An 18,191-nucleotide genomic window follows, 5' to 3' on the forward strand; every position below is an offset into this window, starting at 1 on the left:
TACATAGCTGTGTTCTAGTAGAGAAAGGCATAACAAGAACCAATGGTTGAAAGTCTAAGTGAGACAAATACTTCCGATCAAGACAGGATGACTTTCTGGGGGATATACTTTAGCCAAACACAAGCCTCTGGACTCAGTACAGAGGTAGCTAAGTGAAATGTCATGGTCTGTAATACACAGGAGGTTAGGTTAGACGATAAAATGGTCTCTTCTTGCCTGAAACTCTATGAATCTACCAATTAAAAAAGGCGGCAAACTACTATAGAATACTTTGTACAAACATAATTCAGATTACTTTGCACACAGAATATTCACATTGCAGCCAAGTAGACTTTAATAAAAACTAACCTACAGTTTAACATGGCCAGGAGCTCTTAAAGGTGCTCAGACAAAAAAGATAAGAGATTAACAGATTTTTATATTTTTCCAAAGGATAACTTTCTACAAAAATATCTAGTGTGTTTTAGGACTAGTCGACACCACAGAGTCAGGTCAATGTAAGGCAACTTACAACAACCTTATTATGTCAGTGTACACACTACAGCCTTGTCCCACTGATATAAGTGCCCACGACACCAACATAATAACTCCACCTCTGCAAGAGGCATGGGGCTTATGTCAGTGTAGTTAGGGTGACACAGTGTCTGTGTAAACACTGTGCTACTTACATCAGCTGTTAGCTCTCTTGTCAATTTCACGGCTTGCTGTGAACTTGACAAGAAAGCCAGGCAGCTAGAGCCCAGCTTCCCCTGCTCCTTTGGAGAATTGAGCATCTGGACCCCGCTCCCAGCAGGGAATGAGCAAGCAAGAAGTCCTGGCAGGCTTCCCCGCCTGCTCCTGGAAGAGAATGGGGAGGAGAAAAGACCTGGGAGGCTTCCTCCTGTTCCTGGCAGGGAACAGGGAGCCGAGGGGACAGGCGGCCAGCAGGGCTCCCGGCAGAGATCTGCCAGCAGAGCTGAGAGTCTGTTCTCTCAGCTCCCCACATTGCCCCTCTTAGGTCAGTGGAAGCGCTCCTGTTGAGATATGCACCGCCAACCAAGGAGAGTAGCGTGGACATGCACCACGGTAGTAATTACTGCAGTGGCTGTAAGCCAACCTAATATAGGGCAATTTAATTTTTTAGCGTGGACACATCCTTAGTGTTCCACCTGAATAATATTAAATATTGCTAAGTATAACTTGTTTTGCCTTAAAATATTATGCAATATGGGAACTTGGTGGAGAATGATACTTTAAATATACCTATTGGGTATACACCTCCACCTCTATATAACGCAACCCGATATAACATGAATTCGTATATAAACACGGTAAAGCAGTGCTGGGTATCCGGTGGATCAAAGCAAGTTCGATGTAACACGGTTTCACCTATAATGCAGTAAGATTTTTTGGCTCCTGAGGACAGCATAATATCGGGGTAGAAGTGTACTTTAAAATGTTTATCTTAAATATTGTTATGATGCATGCTTGGATCTCTCAAACTATTCTAGAGTCCAAAGTGTATTCCACAAATCCAGAAAGACAGAAGAAACAACTATAAAATCTATTAATGGGGAGATTTTGCACTAAAGAGAGATGTATTAAAATCAGCATGAGCTGTGCATGTATGCTGCTCATGTGTATCTGAGGGGAGAAAATACTTCCCTCTGAAAGAGCTACACACTTAGCAGTCCATGTCTATTCATGACAAACCTGAGTGAAGATCTTGGTGAGCATCAAATAATTTTTGGAATCTTTGCTCTGCTCTGAAAGCACGAATTGTCCAAAGTCCCTGAAGAGATGTTGACAAGTGGGAGAACACTGGACTTCGAGCTGTGAAGTAAAAAAAGACTAATTTATTGTAGCTGAAGGGTGGTGTTGGTAATTTTTTGCACTATGTTAATCTTTAATCCTACTTCTCTGTTTACTGACACAAGCCAGTGAATCACATCTTTTAGGATAAACATAGGATAAACCTACTTTCCTGTTACCCAATTACACCCACTTGGATGGCAAAATGGATTATCTAATTGACACAAAAAAAGTTTTCAACAGTTGTTATCCATGGCTTCTTCCTTTGTTTCTTTCACTAATAGAATAATGCACCCAATTTTTTTTTTCAAATTCATGATTCTCAAGACTCAGACTCTGCTATTTAATACTATAGTCAATTTGAAATACAGAGATAATCATGAAGGTCATACTGGGTCAAAACCTACATTATTATGTGCAATTAGCCCAATAAGGCCATGATCCAACAAATTACTTAAATATGTCCATAACTTTAAATATATGAGTAGTCCATTTGATTTCAAAGACATTAATTGTGGGTTTAAGCCTGAGGTTAAGCAAGTGTTGAAGGATTTTGCTGGGTTGAGACCCAAGACAACAAGCAAGTAATTTGCAAAACTAGAGCAAAAATTCCTGATTAATTAATTGATTGCAGAATATTAGCATCTCATATAATTGTTGCTCAGGCTTAAAATCAGCTCTATCCAAGCAACATACTTGTGGACTCCAGACGTTTAATATCTCTCGCTGTGTCTAAGAAATACCGTCGAAGAAAAATGAAAAGAATACAAAGTGGAACTAAAGGGATGAGGATCCAAGGAATCACTGCCACAGCCACAGCTACCACGCCAAAAATCTGTAGGAGAGTCTGCAACAACATAGGCAAGAGAAAGCATTACTTCTTTACCCAGAAGGATTCCACTCAAAACAAGCTCAAAAACTATTTCACATCATTAAAAGGTTAAATATTCAGACATAAAGATGACACTCCAATTAAAAGTATAAACAACAACTTTCATATAATAGCTAGATCACAATTATTTTCACAAGATTTAATGTTTTTAATATTTCAGATTAATTGTAGAATTTACTCTATTTTCTGCATGATTTGTTCTGCCAGAATCTAATGGGAGCTGCTACAACCAACTTGACCCAACATGAAACGCATGCTTTCATGGCATTGATCCATTTCCTGTGATCCCACAAATAACTAATTTACAAAATGGACAAGTTCAAGATAGGTAATAGTTATAGATGTATTTGCTAGCTCAGGTGAAAGGCTGAATTGAATTTTGACAGAAACTTAGGTGTTGTTCTTTGAACAACCGTACCCAGCATAAACTGAAGATCTGACTGCCTGATAGTATGCTAAAGTTTGAACTTTCTATGCCTATGTGATTTTCCCTGTTATCAGATTAATAACTTCTACAGTTAAGAACAACATGGACACTGCCAAAGAGGTTTCCAAAGAGACCAGTGTACCAGGTTAAGGATCCAGCAAGAAACAGGAGACTGAACAGCTGGGCTAAACCTGAAGCTTACCTATAGAAATCTGGAGATACTAGAGTAAGAAGGTTAATTGTCTACGGTGTGGAAATCCTCAGGGCAGTTAGTGCTCCCACATATATCCAATGGCAGGTAACATAAGCCTTTATGACATGCAGATAGCTGAAATTCCCGATTTATGTTAAATTCCTGCACAGTGTTAATTACTACTTCTTGGAAGGTACACTGTTAGAAAACTGTTCTCCATACTCCATACTAGCTCCTAGATGTGTAATCCCTTTGGGTTTATCAACTTTTGTGTGTAACTAAATTCCAGCTGAATTCTACCGCTGCTTGATCTCAGATGTCAATGGAAATGCGGGACTCCCTTTGGCCTTGAGAAAGCAAGACTTGTTGGCAGGAAAGCGTCAATCCTTATATTTTTAAAGATATTTGGAAAAGTTTAATGAAATATCAGATATGGATGACCTAATGGATAAACTGAATTACCTGGATTTTCATAAAATTTTCCATTAAGCTGCCTATGAAGCACAAAGCATTCCCATCTTACTTCTAATAAAGTCCACACATATTGAATAAAGTCAAACTTGCCCCCCTCATGGTGGCTGTGGTATTTTTGAGTCAATAGAGTCAATTAGCACAAACCTCAGTGGAACCTCTCCCCTTACGCCTATGTCTTCTTAGAGTTTCTTACAGGACCCTCCTATCTGAACATTAATTTCCCCTATACTCATGTAAGGGTCCTACATACACATTTCTGTTGTATCTCAGTGGCACCATGAATCAAGAGAATTTACTTATCTTTATGCAAGATTCTAATTCCTCCTAACAGGATGGATCAACAAAAGAACCCTGCATCCCTATGCAAGATCATGCACTTTGCCACCCTGTTACAGTGCCTCATAAAAGACTAGTGAGAAACATAACTATGGGGTAAGAGGTAAAGTCGTGCTGTGAATTATACACAGGTTCAACAGTATGAAACAGTTATTGTAGCCCACTGTTCATCAGAGTTAAAATAAGTTAATAGGGGAATTCTCCAGGGGTCAGTTTTGAGGCCAATGTTGATGTATTTATTAATTACATGGAAGAGGCAGTGCAGAGAAAGTTGACAAAGTTCACCAATGAAGTTATGTTGTTTCACTTACTAAACATATATGGTGGATTGAGAGTACTCTGAGTAGATTTATACCCTGGGAGACAAGGCAGGGTGATGACAGGATACATTTTACTTGGATAAATAAACGTACAATAATACTAGGAAAAAAAGAATCTAAATTTCTGCTACCAGCACTGCTTTCGCCCCTTCACCAAGTGAGTGAGGAGAGCACTCAGGGGATCAGTGTGATCAGCAAAGCAGCTCTTTAAATTCTTGTGAGACTATTTCATTTTCACAGTGGCTCCTGGGCAAGTGGGAGGACCCATTAAAAGACTCTAGCTCCTCTAAAACCACCTTCACTGACAATGAAAATATGAATTTCTCCAGTGCACCATTCCCTCCAGAGTCAGTTGTCCCTATCCTAGCCAGCTCTAAAGGCACCTCCTTGCCTACCTCTGCCCTCAGCTGGAGCCACAATGCCTAAAAGAAATCCTGTACCCCTGACTGCAAGCTGCCTTGGGGCCAAGTACTGGGAGACATGGGTCTGTCCCAGGAGCAGGCATGGAGGGCAGAGCACAGCAGGCAGGGAGGGTCAGGTTGGTCAGTCACCCCACCATATGAGAGAGTTGTACGGGTGTGCGTGTGTGTGTCAGCTCTCCCCATGTGTGTCACTCCTCCCTGTGTGAACCCTAAAGCCTTAAAGATAAGAAGGTAAATAAAAAGAATCCAACTACGCAGTATTTCTTTTTAACGGGTTTGTATGTTTTTGAATGTTTGTAGTGCATAGTTCTGATTGACTGCCATTGAACTTGTTTGAATACGAGTAATTTTACCAGGTGTCCCGTATTCAGCATACGGAAATATGGTTACCCTAGTAGGTTCTAATTTCAATCATGCACAGGGAATCCAACTCTACAGTGGAGATCTATTACAGTATTCTTGCCTGTGAGAAATACAGATAATATCTGAACGGGTAATAAAGAAATTACCTTAACACTATAGATAAAATATAAACCTTTTATAGAGAGTATTTTTGACAAACTGAGGACATTGTGTGTGTGCGCGCGCACACACACACACACTTTCCACAGTTCATGGCAGATAACAAAACTGGAACCAAAAACCAGCCCTCTACCTCTTGAGCTACGGAAAACTTTTTTAGCTATGAGTAAGTTATAGGCTGTTACAGTTATGCAAGCAGACATAAGGAAACAATTACTAAGCCAGTATATTACTCATTGGTAGCCTAACATTTGTTTTCAGCAATGAGGACCTAAAATAATCCATTTAACAAGATGCAAATGACTTGCAAATAAAAGGCCTACTTGTTTAAAGGACTGTGCTGTATTTCAAAGCCCACTAAAAAATAGTTGGGGAAAACAGGATGGAAGTGAACACAGTGGTTTAGAATATCAGCTGTCCATAATAATGCAGGAATAGCTGTTGTCTAGAAAGTGAAAGTTCTTTTTTCCCCTAATTTTCTCCTATTTGGGGAACTAGAGAAAATAATCCAAATGAATTAAGTAAAAAGTGCTATTAAATTAATACCAAAAGACAGCCATGCGTCCCAAAGCAAGAGATGTATAACTTAGATAATTTTTTCACATCTTAGCTCATAAAGCCGAGAAGCGAGAAGTCCCTGAAAAGTACCCTCCTCTTTCAATGTACTAGATGACCTAAGATGCAGCCATTATTTTATGGTCAAAATAACAAAAACCTATTTCCGTAGCCTTGGACAAACTGCATAAAGACTGCTGCTATATCGCTGATATTGTTAAAATGTGGAAAGAATGTCAAGAAACATTGAAGAAAGAAATACTCAACAACAAAGTTAAATTGCAGGCAGTAAAGAAGCAGATGAATCAGGCACTTACTCCACCTCATTTTCTTGCCAATATTCCCAACCCAAAGTACCGGGGTAGATGTCTAACTGCTGAAGGAGATGATGACACTATGACATGAGGATCTAATAATCACCCATTAATTATGCTAACCACAATGACTTTCAGGTTTGGAGGCGAACCATTCAAGCGCTACATGTTTGCTGATGATCTTTTAAAGAGAGTCACACCACTGAGCTGGTGGAAATCACTAGCTAAGCACCTGGAACCAGAGCCTGTTGAAGTGCTACAACTGCTTTTGACAACATCAGCCTCTTCTGCAGGCATAGAAAGAGTATTTTCTTCATTTGGACTAATACATTCAAAGTTGAGAAGTCAATTAGGAGTTGAAAAAGCAGGAAAACTTGTCCTGTCTCCTCCAGTCTATGAAATAAAAACAAGGAGGGAGGGGATGAGATCCCCTAGTTTTAAAAGTTTGAAGGACAGTCTAAGTAACATAGTAGACCGTCTCATTTTCAAGAGGTTTGGGCCAGGTCTATATTATAAACTTACACTGGTATAAGTACATCGCTCAGGGGGTGTGAAAAATCTACATTCCCGAATGACACAATTATACCGACCTAGCCCCCAGTATAGACATCTCTCTGACAATGAGAGAGCTTCTCCCATCAACACAGGCACCGTCTCTGATGTTGGTGGATTAACTATGTCGATGGGAGAAGCTCTGCTGTCGGCATAGTAGTGTCTTCATTGAAGCACTACAGTGGCGCCACTGCAGTATTTTAAGTGTAGACCTGCCCTTAGGCAAGTAGAAACTTAAGGTCCAGTCATTTTCACTTGTACATATTTGAAAAGTTTACCAAGTTGGGCTGAAATAGTTTTGTTTATTGACTACAGTTAATCCTTCTGTTTAAGAAATCATTTACTTGTAAATGTGAAACATTTTGATAATTGAAATTTATGTATCTAAAATATTTTAAGCATTAAAAAAATTGTATATGCTGCTTTGTGTTCAATTCTAGTTCTCACTCTAATGCAGCTTGACATAAATCATGAAAAAAAATCTTAATTATCTAGCAAATAAGCAATATATCAATCACCACTTTCTAACATAATAAAAAGGTACAATTAATAATAATCTGAAAATATAAACTATATTAAATATTAAATATTAAATGTACATAGTTATAGTGGACCCTCCCAGGTACCAAATCTAGTATAAAGGCTCTATTTAGTTGTAAATCAACATGTTTTAGTGGTTATATCAACCAATAAGAATGTAGTTAGAAAATAACTAAAGTACAAGTCGAAAACTTGATTAGAATTAATGATTTATAGCTAGGATTTCCACTTGGTGATTTAAATCAGTGATTTAAATTGCCTCTCTTTAAATCAATCCATAGATGACGTACTGTCTTTGGAGTCATTAATGCAACTCTTTAAGCTGCTGGAGGATTCACTGATCAGCAACTATATTAATTTCAGGTTTTGTGAAAAGCAGGATAAAAGTTCTTAAGTATGGCATGATATGCACACATTTCTATGAGATATATAATTTTTTGTTACAGATAATTTCTTGTCCTCATATTTGTTTTTAGAATAAATATGCATAACGATCCAACACCCACACTAGTGAACATAGCTTAATAATTCAAATTATGATCAGTTTTTTCCACAAATCAGAAGTAAAATCTGCAGTCTTTTTGCCAAACAGTGAAATCCTACTTTGTTTGTAAGCATATAAGTCATATCAATAGTATATCAATAGTTTAAGGCAATCTAGAAGATTTGTACTTATAGCCATTTGGAACAGGATTGTTACACTCCCTGACTGACAGTAGAATTAAAAGATTTCTAGCTGCTGTGAAGTGTTAGAAATGTTAATGACCTTGATATGTCTTTTCTTCAATAATCAGGCTGTGCTACAAATGTGGAGGGTTATAAAAATGCTTTACAAATCATGTAAATAAAATCAAAGGTTCCACCTCTGTGCCAAAAGCAAATTAAGTATTTCAACAAAGATAGATCAAAAAACAAACTGTAGAAAATATATTTGCTTAGCCTTTTGAATACCTCTTTGTGGCCTTTCCATAGTAAAATATACCAGACCCCACTTCTAATAGACTTGAAGAGTCTAGGATCAGCAGGATCTCTTGAAAGATATTTAGAAATTCTGGGTGAACTCAACTCCTCACTTGGCCTCTGGGTGGCCAAATCCTCAGCCAATGAAAGGCTGGTACACTGCCATCCAGCTAAGCTGATTTGCACTAGCTAAAGATCAGTCCCAAAGTAAGCTGGGAAGGAAAATAGGAATATGAATGCCAAAGGTAAGGTCTGACCTAAATCTTCATCCAAAACTAGAACTGAACCTTTGTTTGGTAGTTTTGTCCAGGAAAAAAAATTCATTTAACTTTAAAGTAGTTTTGTGCACCTCAGCACCTTTTGGTTTCATCCAGAAGCACCAAAATACTTTGAGAAAAGCTGTCCTTGCTATATTCCCACTGCTTGCAACCAGTCAAAACCATGAATTACTAGAAATCTTGCCAAAAGACTGTATCACACAAAGACTTCTAGTACTCTAGACCAAGAAAATTACAGAGAAGAGTTCATATATCACTAAATGAAAGCTAGTTTTATTTTTCAAGGAACTGAGAGGTACTATATTCAAAATACTGCTTTTCCCTAATTCATTACAAAAAATTGGAGAAATAACTTAAGTACAGTACGTTGTTAAAAGCTGAGAAGTACACAAAGAAAAAGACAAGAAAGTGAAAAGAAAATGAAGAAGAAAAGAGTTAGGGAAGAGAAACAGAGTCATCAAGGGCAAAAGATAAATGCAAAATAATTGAGAGGAATGTTTGTGTACTATCTTCTTCCACATAAGTATAAAGAATTTATTTTATTCAAAAATAGAGTGGATATGAAACAAGAACAAAATCCAGAAAATACTGAAATAGTTATCTGCATTATTTGATATTTTATATTAAATTTCTGTTTCACTATAGTAATAAAGCTTATTGCATGCATATTCTGCTTTTCAGAAAAAGTTACAGAATCCTCTTTTTTTAGATGAACATTTCCACCTCACCATATTTCTATCTAAATGCCTGTGCCATCTTCTAGTAGCCCTGGTAAAAATTACACTCTTATTTTCGCCCTCCGCCCCAATAGGTCTTAATTAGCCTTACGTTAAATACTAACTGATCCATTGTGGCATGGCTGCTGGAAAAGAGAAATTGGAACAAGCAGATGCAAGCAGAAAAAGGTTCAGAGAGTCCTCCATGATTAACGTGTCACCATGCTGCTATTTACTGTTCTCTTTTAGCTAAACTTCCTATAATGGCAAAATCACAGAATCTTTGCACCTAATATCACTCAAAAAATCAGAATGTAACAACACACACACACTAAAGACACATGTTTGTACCACCTGCTTTACCAAAGAGAACAGACAGACATTTAACAAAGATCCCAGTCCTTGGGTATTTTTTGATACCCTCATTATTTTGATGTTTTAAAATATCATAAAAATTGAACCAAGTTACATAATCTTTTAGCAGACAAAGAACTTGTATTTAATTATCCAATGTACAGATATCTTAAAATTATCTTACAATACAAAACCTGACTAAGTTTGGGGAGGGGGAACAAACTACAGGAATCACAAAATGACAAAAGTCATTGTAAAGCTAAAAGATGCTGGAATTCCTTCTACACACTTTCCCTGACATTGCCAAACAATAAAATGCAAGGGTCAGTGGTACTGAAACAAGTAAAGGCAGTTCCACTCTTTTGCATCTATGAAAGCAAGTGACCCTAGCTTATTATTCCAGTCTTAGGCACTTTTTGTTCTTAATATCCAGATGCAACAGCTATTTTTTTTAAAGGAATGACTGTGGACACCTTCTTCACATTTTCCTTTTCTTCAGTATTTTCACTTCATAAAGCTGCAGTCAATGTGTTTTGTGTGTGGTGAGAAGGGAATGACACATTCAGCGGTGGTCTTAGCCAAAGCCTACATTGGTGGCTCAAGTAGTCTCAAGATTAGGTCTTTGTATGTGATGAAAGGATATGAAAAGTCAGTTATTTAAGCTCAGTCAAGCTGTTGATTTTGGGAGGAAAAAGGTTTTGCAATTCAGTTTTCCTCAATAAATCACTGCCCTTTACCAAGGGCAGCTGCTGATAGTTCACATGTTCACAATGTTCCCCAGAAACAAAACAAATCTTGAGTTTTTAAAATCCAGCACAGGGTAAAATCAAAATGAGTGGGAAATACTGCTTTTAAATTATCTTCTTTAAATATGCTGGAAACTAAACCAGCAATTCATTTATCTAGATATGAATAATGAAATCAGAGGATTTACATTTTGTTATCAAAAAGCCAATAAACTAAGACATCTATATTATGCTGACTTTAAATACCAACTAGTGGCTATTGTAGAAGAAAAGGAACATAAAAGGAGAAAGGGCATGAAATGGTGAAGCTATTGGAAATGGAAGACTCCGTAGACCTTTATGAAGATGAGCATACTGGCCAACATTTTCAAATAGCTACTAATTTTGCAAGCCCAACTTGAAACACTTAAAATGCTGATTTTCAAGGATGCTAAGCACCCACAAGTCCATTTGAATTTAATGAGATTTGGACTCTCACCATCTCTGTAAATAAGCGCCTAAAGTGTCTCAAGTTGAGCATGCAGAAATTGAGGCATCATAAACAGTAGCCATTTTTGAAAATATGGGCTTTTGTATATAAAATGTTATTTAATATAATGTTATACCTTACGTTCTATTAAAATAAGAGTACTATAATATTCCACCACTGGATTCTTTCTCCAACTAAAAAAAGCCAATATATGAATTTATTATGTTAAGTTGTATACAGATGTAATATTTTAACCACAGTGTATTTAAATTATAAGCCTCAGTCTGTCAATGAGCTCCACATGGTTGGAACCTTGTGCCCCTGCCTTGCTAAAGACAGTCCTGGTCTACACGAGGAGCGGGGGGTGGGGGGTCGATCTAAGGTAAGCAACCTCAGCTACGAGAATAGCATAGCTGAAGTCGACCTATCTTAGATCAACTTATCTCCTGTCCTCACGGCACAGGATCGATGGCCATGGCTCCCCCGTCCACTACGCTTCTGCCTCTAGCCCTGAGGGAGTTCCAGAGTCGACGGCAGAGCATTTGGGGATCGATTTATCGCGTCTAGACGAGATGCGATAAATCAATCCCTTACAGATCGCTATCTGACGATCCGGCGGGTAGTGCTGACGTACTCACAGAGTCAGGAAATTTTGGCTAGGATAATAAGGGAGCTTAGAAAGGATTTTCAAAAGAGCCTAAAGGAACTGAGTGCCCAAGTCCTATTAACTTTTAACAGAAGTTGGGCACTGAACATCCTTAAGCCCATTTATTTATTTAAATCTGATCAGTTTTATTGTTCACTAAAGGAAGAATATTTGTGACTATTATTTATATTCTGGTAGCACTTTTAGACCCCACTCAGGATGAAAGTCCCATTGTGTCAAACATATAAGCAGGTATAAAGTAAAATATTCTGACAAATCTAAGATGATGTCTTTCAGTGCAAAAAAAGGTGTTTGCTAACTCAGAAAAAAATAGTAGTTAAGACATTGCAACCCAGCTTTTAATCAAGTTAGAACTCAAATGCAACCCCAGGCTCCCCTACAGGCTTTATCTTGAGCTTCAAACTCAAGATAATAGTTTTCATGTCCACACTGCTTTTTAACTTAACTTGTTAGCTAACTTGAGTTAAGAACTAACCATTTACTGTATTTACAGTGTAGATGTACCCTAAGTAGTTTTAGGTGTCTAAATCCCATTGAAAGACAATGAGAATCAGTCACCTAAGTCATCAATGCACTTTTGAACATTTTATCCATGGTTCCTGCTTGAAGAGCTTACAACTTAGTTGAAAACAGGATGTCCCAACTGAATGTAAACAACAGCAGGAATGGAAGGGGAAGGAAGAATGAGGGTAAGTGTTATAAGGTAACTGACTAACAAAGTATATGGGCTTACATCAACCAAACACTTTTATTTTCATTTTGCTTTTCAAGTTATTTCCACTCATGTCCTAGTTTAAGTCACTAACTTTCTAAAAATCAGCTTGGACTATAACAAACATAGCAGTAAATGTAAATTATCAGTTACGAATTTAATAAATATGGCACATATTTTCAAAGAGATGAGCTGGCATTGAAACTTATGCCCACACAGAGTCTATCAGAGGCATAAGGGCCCACACAAGTGCACCTATTTCTGGATACAAGCCTTCAACACTAGCAGCCTGATCCAGAGCCTACTGAAGTTAATGAAAACATTCTTATTTACTTTTATGAGTTCTGAATCAGGCTGTAAATGTAAAATTCAAAGAAACTCAGTTAAATACACCTCTACCCCGATATAATGCTGTCTTCGGGAGCCAAAAGATCTTATCGCGTTATAGGTGAAACCGCGTTCTATTGAACTTGCTTTGATCCGCCAGAGCACACAGCCCCGGCCACCTGGAGCGCTGCTTTACCGAGTTATATCGGAATTCCTGTTATATCGGGTCGCGTTATATCGGAGCAGAGGTGTATAATAACCTACCCTGTCTGCACATACAGCTCCATTTGATATCAGCGTATGCTTTGACAGATCATTCTATTTTTTATTTATAAGATGAAGGAAGCAATTATTCCAACAGACAGTTATCAAGCAAACATGACCTTTCCTGTATGCTGTTAAAGATTTACAAAGTAGCAGGCAAAAAATAATTTCCTCATTCTCTAAGGCTAAATCTTCTCTTTTGAATACCTTCGTTCTCAAGTTGAGCAGATCTTTTCACAAAACAAAGGAAGCAGAATTTATACAGTCTCCTGCTCTTTAATCCTCAAATATTGGACTATGAGGAGCTGACTTTGGGTGCCCTTTCAGATCCACAGTTCTGAAAATCATGGTCAGCTGTGGAACCCAAATATAGTAAGGCTTTATTTAAGCGTTTTTGTGCTTGTTGCATGCCCTCCCCCCATTACATTTTCTCTCTCTTTATTACGTGTCCAGAACATTTCTATTCTCTTTTAAAAATAAACTATTTCTTTCTCGTTTATCCAATGACAGACAAAATAAATGTAATTCTTTCTGTTTTAGGAATTATTTTTCATCCAGTATAGCTATCTAGACTAATCATGTTCATTAGAACTGTAGTGCAGTGTGTAAATCTTATTAGGGGTCTATGGTAATACTAGGAATTTTTGGTATTCTCTTAAAATCTATATTCTTGAAACTAGTAATTTTTTGTTATTAATTTACAGGTACTTCTACAGCACTCCTCATTGTAGTATCTGAGCCCAGCCAAGTTAAGTTTATTTGTTCAGAAATGAAATATACACTTGCTAATATAGTAACGGACTGGAAAGCTTCAAAACTACCCTAACGATAACTCACAACAAGGACCACTTCTTCAATGCAAATCCTCACAAGAAAAGTTTCTACACACAAAGTAAGATGAAACAGTTACTGCACTGTTTATTAAATTTCACTTGATTCCTCCTGACAACCATTTAAACAATGAATGTTGGGAAATGTCCCTCAAAGAATCAACAACAATAGTAGGGATCAGAGCTTTTATACTTAGCTAACACTGTTCTTAAAAAGAAGAAAATATTTCTTCCTGAAGGGATTATAAAAAGTCTTATAAAAGACACCTGCAAACAAAAAAAGTGACAAAAGATCTTTATCATAATTGATAACAATTATCCTCTCTAGAAATCTATGCTCCTTAGAAATAAATAATGTAATATAACTTTGCTGTTAAATTCAAGATGTAGTAACTAATAGGCACCACTGATGTTCAGCAGTGGTGCATTTTAACAAAGAGGGAATGTTTTTCCTCTCATGATCAGAAGTTTAATAGCTAAATGCAACAAACCTATAATAAGATTTAACTACCTAAGGCTTCTTTTCTTATGCCTAACAGAACAGGGAAGCACTTAAATTTATGTACAACAAAAATAATTTAAATAATTTCGGTAAAGATTCTGGACATCTACAACTAGTGTATTTAAAAAAAATCCTTTTTTTCCCCCACTTAACTATACCATACATCTGTTCCCAAAGCCTGTGTGTTTTCATGTTCAGTGAAAACTTCAGAACACCTGTCTTTCAACTACTTAAATGCCCTATTTACAAGAGATGAACTAAGTAGCTAAGCATATGAGATTTCAGATAGGAAATTTTTGCAAACTGCAGTTTTCACAATATGGATAAGAGGCTTGATAACAGTCAAAAGAACAAGAAATTCAAATTCAAATACTTTATTCTTCCATCCCAGATCAGTTTAGTTTGGGTAAACATACAGTACACTGACTCTGCCCCCATTTGCCTGTTATATCTGAGCACTTACTAACTACAGTGGCAGGCACTTGAAAGATGCATGTAATAATATAAATTACCTGCACCAACTGGAAAGACATTTGTACTTCTCTAACTCCAGACACTCCACAATGGGACACAGACCCCCCTCCCTACTCTCAAATGAGTGACAACATGGGAAATGTTAACCCTAAATTGCGGAATACAAAGTGGAACATCACTTCCCCTGCAACTGTCTGTTCACCTCTGTTCCCTTTCCCCTCCTCAGTTTCTCAACACCTCCCCTTTCCTTTTGTCCCCTAAATTCTTTCCAGCTCTCTCCAGCTTTGGCAGCAGCCACCAGGCTTTGTGGAGGAGAGGAGTTTCATGCTGATTACAGGGGCCGCCAATCAAGTACCAGAAGCAGCAGCAAAGCCAGGTCATTTCACTGCCTGCAGCCTGGACTTACCCAGTACTGTACACTGTAGGGACAGCAGAAGCATACTATACGAAGGAGAGGAGGCTAGCAAATGGGCAGTATGAAGAACAGTCTGGGCACGCAGCAGGATAACAGGACACAAATGCATTGCCTAAACCAATTGAAATGAAGCAAGATGTCCTGTCTAATAAAAGATAGCTGATAAGTCTAAAGAAAGAAAGTTCTGATTCCATATAACTGATAGAAATAAATGGCCAACACTCTAGCAGATTGTTTACCTTCTGTGCATAGGACAGATCTCTTGTATACTTTGGAAACCAGGCAAATTCAAAAACTTAACATTAAGAGTTAGGACAACAGCAGCTAATGGTAAAAAGTGTTTACAATTTCTAATGGAGGTCCTGCCAGCAGATTAAAAAAAAAAGCCATCCTATCTCCCTCCCAAAGGGCTCTACTGCACTGAACAGCTTTGAAAAGCAGGGCAAAAAGCTCTTCAGCCTTAAGGCCTTGCTTAGGCAAGTAAATAGGTGTTTTCTAAAAAATGTGTTTTAGCTAAAAGTAACTTTTACAAACCCAACGTACATTTAATTTCAATATGAAAAAACAGGTGAAACCTCCATGGAGTCAACCGTAAGCAGACTGCATAAAGCACTAAGTAATATTACTGTAAGAAACATTTCTGAATAGGTAGAATGATGAATCTACAGATGGCCTAATCACTCTTCTCCATCTCTAATTTCTGCAATTCTGAATGTTAAGGCTAAAGGCATTAAGAATACTTTAGCATACAGCGGTTGTTTTTGTAAACATTTTGCTTTGGAAGTATTCATGAAAAGGACTAACTGGGATGCCAATCAAAATCACTGTAATGCCATAAATTTAATCCTTTCATTGTCACTAAAATAGTTTTTGCTTATAGACATTTTTCTATTTGCAGTAACTTCTTTCTCTTGTTCCTATTAAGACTATTATTTTCACTCTGTTATTACTAATCCTTTCTTTGTAAATAGTCACACCTATTTTAATCCAAAATGGTGCGGTAAGCATTTGCTTCTTTGTGGAAGTACACACATAATTAGGTTAATCTGTGCTATCTTGCCATGTGAATTGATTGTTTCTTTACTGTGGATATATTTCATAACACACTATGCTTGCCAGACTGCTTGGAGGCAAATCCAGAGCAATTTACCAAGCATGTAGCTACTATGAACTGAAATCTTGACAGGATAGCAAGATGTATAGCCACTCCTACCTGCCACTTATTGCTCATGATAGCTTTTCACTTGCATATTAAATTTTGACCACACCCTTCTTTCACAAACAAGCACTTTCATTAAATTCACTCAATAAAACTTGGGCGGATAAATTACGGGGTTTTGTATGTCAACTGAGTATAGAAGACTTGAAATTCATAGTACCAAGGTAAAATTCTCAAATTGTAACAACTACATTACCTGTATGAAGTCCAAAATTGTCAGTGGAAGCAAATCATCCAGATGGCCAATATCTTTAGAGAAACGATTTAAGATTCTCCCTATGAAAACAGGATTCAAAAGAAATTGTGTTTTTTTTCTAAGACAATTTTTAAAAACTCACAAAAATAGAATAATTTTAAAAACACATACTTTAGTTTTACAGACAATTTAAGAAAAGCAAGAAGAAAATAGCTGACATCTGAAAATAAACAAAAAAGATCTTCTGAATACAAAACAAAAGGAGATTTTATTTTACAGCTAGTGCAATATATTCTGCTAAAAAAGAATAAAAATGTTTTTTTTGAATGAATGCTTCTTTAATACAGATGTGAATTGCTTATTTAACAGTTATAGTGTGTGGTCACCATCATTTCAAATGTTTCATAACAGTCTGAAACTAATCATTTAGATAGAACTGAAGACCCCAATCCTGCAAACTCTTATATATATGCATAACATTATTCACATAAGTAAGCAGTTATAGGATTAGATTTTTAATACTTATATACATCAATCAATATGGGTCATAACCTGGCTGACTCTGGTACCTGCTTGCAAGTTCGGCTGACATTTACCTGAGTTGTATGCATTTACTGCAAGGCCTACTATGGTCCTTTTTAGTAGTTCTGTGATTTTTAACAACTTAGATTTCACAAAAGAAAAAAGTAAAGAAATCTTAGCCTATTTAAATTCACGTTGCAGATGTTACTGAAATCAAATTTTAGTTAGGTTTGTGTTGATGTGGCATGTTTTTATGTCGATGCAGCATGTTTTTTATATTTATTCAAAACCTTGACAATGCTGATCTTTATTGAAACTAATAACATTTTTAATCTGTTATCACTGAAGCATTTATTCTCTTCTATGTTCTTGAGTTCTACCTGAGTGAAAAAAAATTCAGTCATAGCAAGAGAGCTTTAATTATAAACATCACCATTTTGCCACCATTAAGTAGATTAGTACTTTACTCCACACACTGAAGCTTCTACTCAGGAAGTAAGGTATCACTTAACCTAGGGATGAGAATCTTGCCTTCCATAAGGGGTTTATGCATGTGGACCCATTCAAGTTTCTTTCTTTTTCTTTCTATCTAACTCTATTATTTTAACGTATTGTGATGAGATTTGGTTTTTCTCTCTTTTGGAATCATGGATCATAAGGGGAAGGGATCAAGGAATGTCTTTTGTTTGGAGCAAAGAGACAAAAATCAGTGCTTTCCAAATCCTCCTCTGGTAGAGGGGCAAGAGCAGGTCCTCTGCTGAAAATTCTGCTGATCTTAAAAATTTGGCATAAAGATGAACTGCAGATTAAAAAATGAAAACAGAGTTAAAACAGAGATTTTTGTGATGGACATCTCTCTCATTAGCCAGAATGACGTGGGAGAGGATGAGTCAGTTCACAAATGTTTCTTTAAACCAGCTTTCTCAACAGTCTCTCTTCTCTCTCTGAGATAGCCTCTTGGTATGTCTAGGTTTACTGAAGATATCTCACAGCGCATTATTCTGTGACATCACAAACACTATGTGACCAGGCTGTGCCCCTAAAATCCCCATGCAGATCTCATCACACAGTGGGAAAGGACAGCTCCTTCTACAGAACTATCCCCACTTACCTAGTACCTCACAGAAGACTGTCCACAGGGTCAAGATTGATGTGCTGTGGACAGGACAGGGACTGAGAAATCCCACATTGGGTGAGAGTGG

At 37.2% G+C, this 18,191-nt stretch overlaps 1 protein-coding gene across 2 annotated transcripts in view; it reads right to left on the bottom strand.

The window, feature by feature from the left end:
• Nucleotides 1-18,191, bottom strand: part of ABCC4 (ATP binding cassette subfamily C member 4) — a 221,236-nt gene that overhangs the window by 61,374 nt on the left and 141,671 nt on the right. For both annotated transcript variants that reach the window (XM_030567487.1, XM_030567495.1), the window contains 3 exons: nucleotides 16,468-16,547; nucleotides 2,488-2,638; nucleotides 1,693-1,812 (listed from right to left, as the gene is read on the bottom strand). In XM_030567487.1, the coding sequence (XP_030423347.1) occupies nucleotides 1,693-1,812; nucleotides 2,488-2,638; nucleotides 16,468-16,547 (351 nt within the window). The remainder of the gene's footprint in view (nucleotides 1-1,692; nucleotides 1,813-2,487; nucleotides 2,639-16,467; nucleotides 16,548-18,191) is intronic.

The sequence above is a fragment of the Gopherus evgoodei genome, chromosome 1 (genome assembly GCF_007399415.2).
Source record: "Gopherus evgoodei ecotype Sinaloan lineage chromosome 1, rGopEvg1_v1.p, whole genome shotgun sequence".
Classification (NCBI taxonomy): Eukaryota; Metazoa; Chordata; order Testudines; family Testudinidae; genus Gopherus; species Gopherus evgoodei.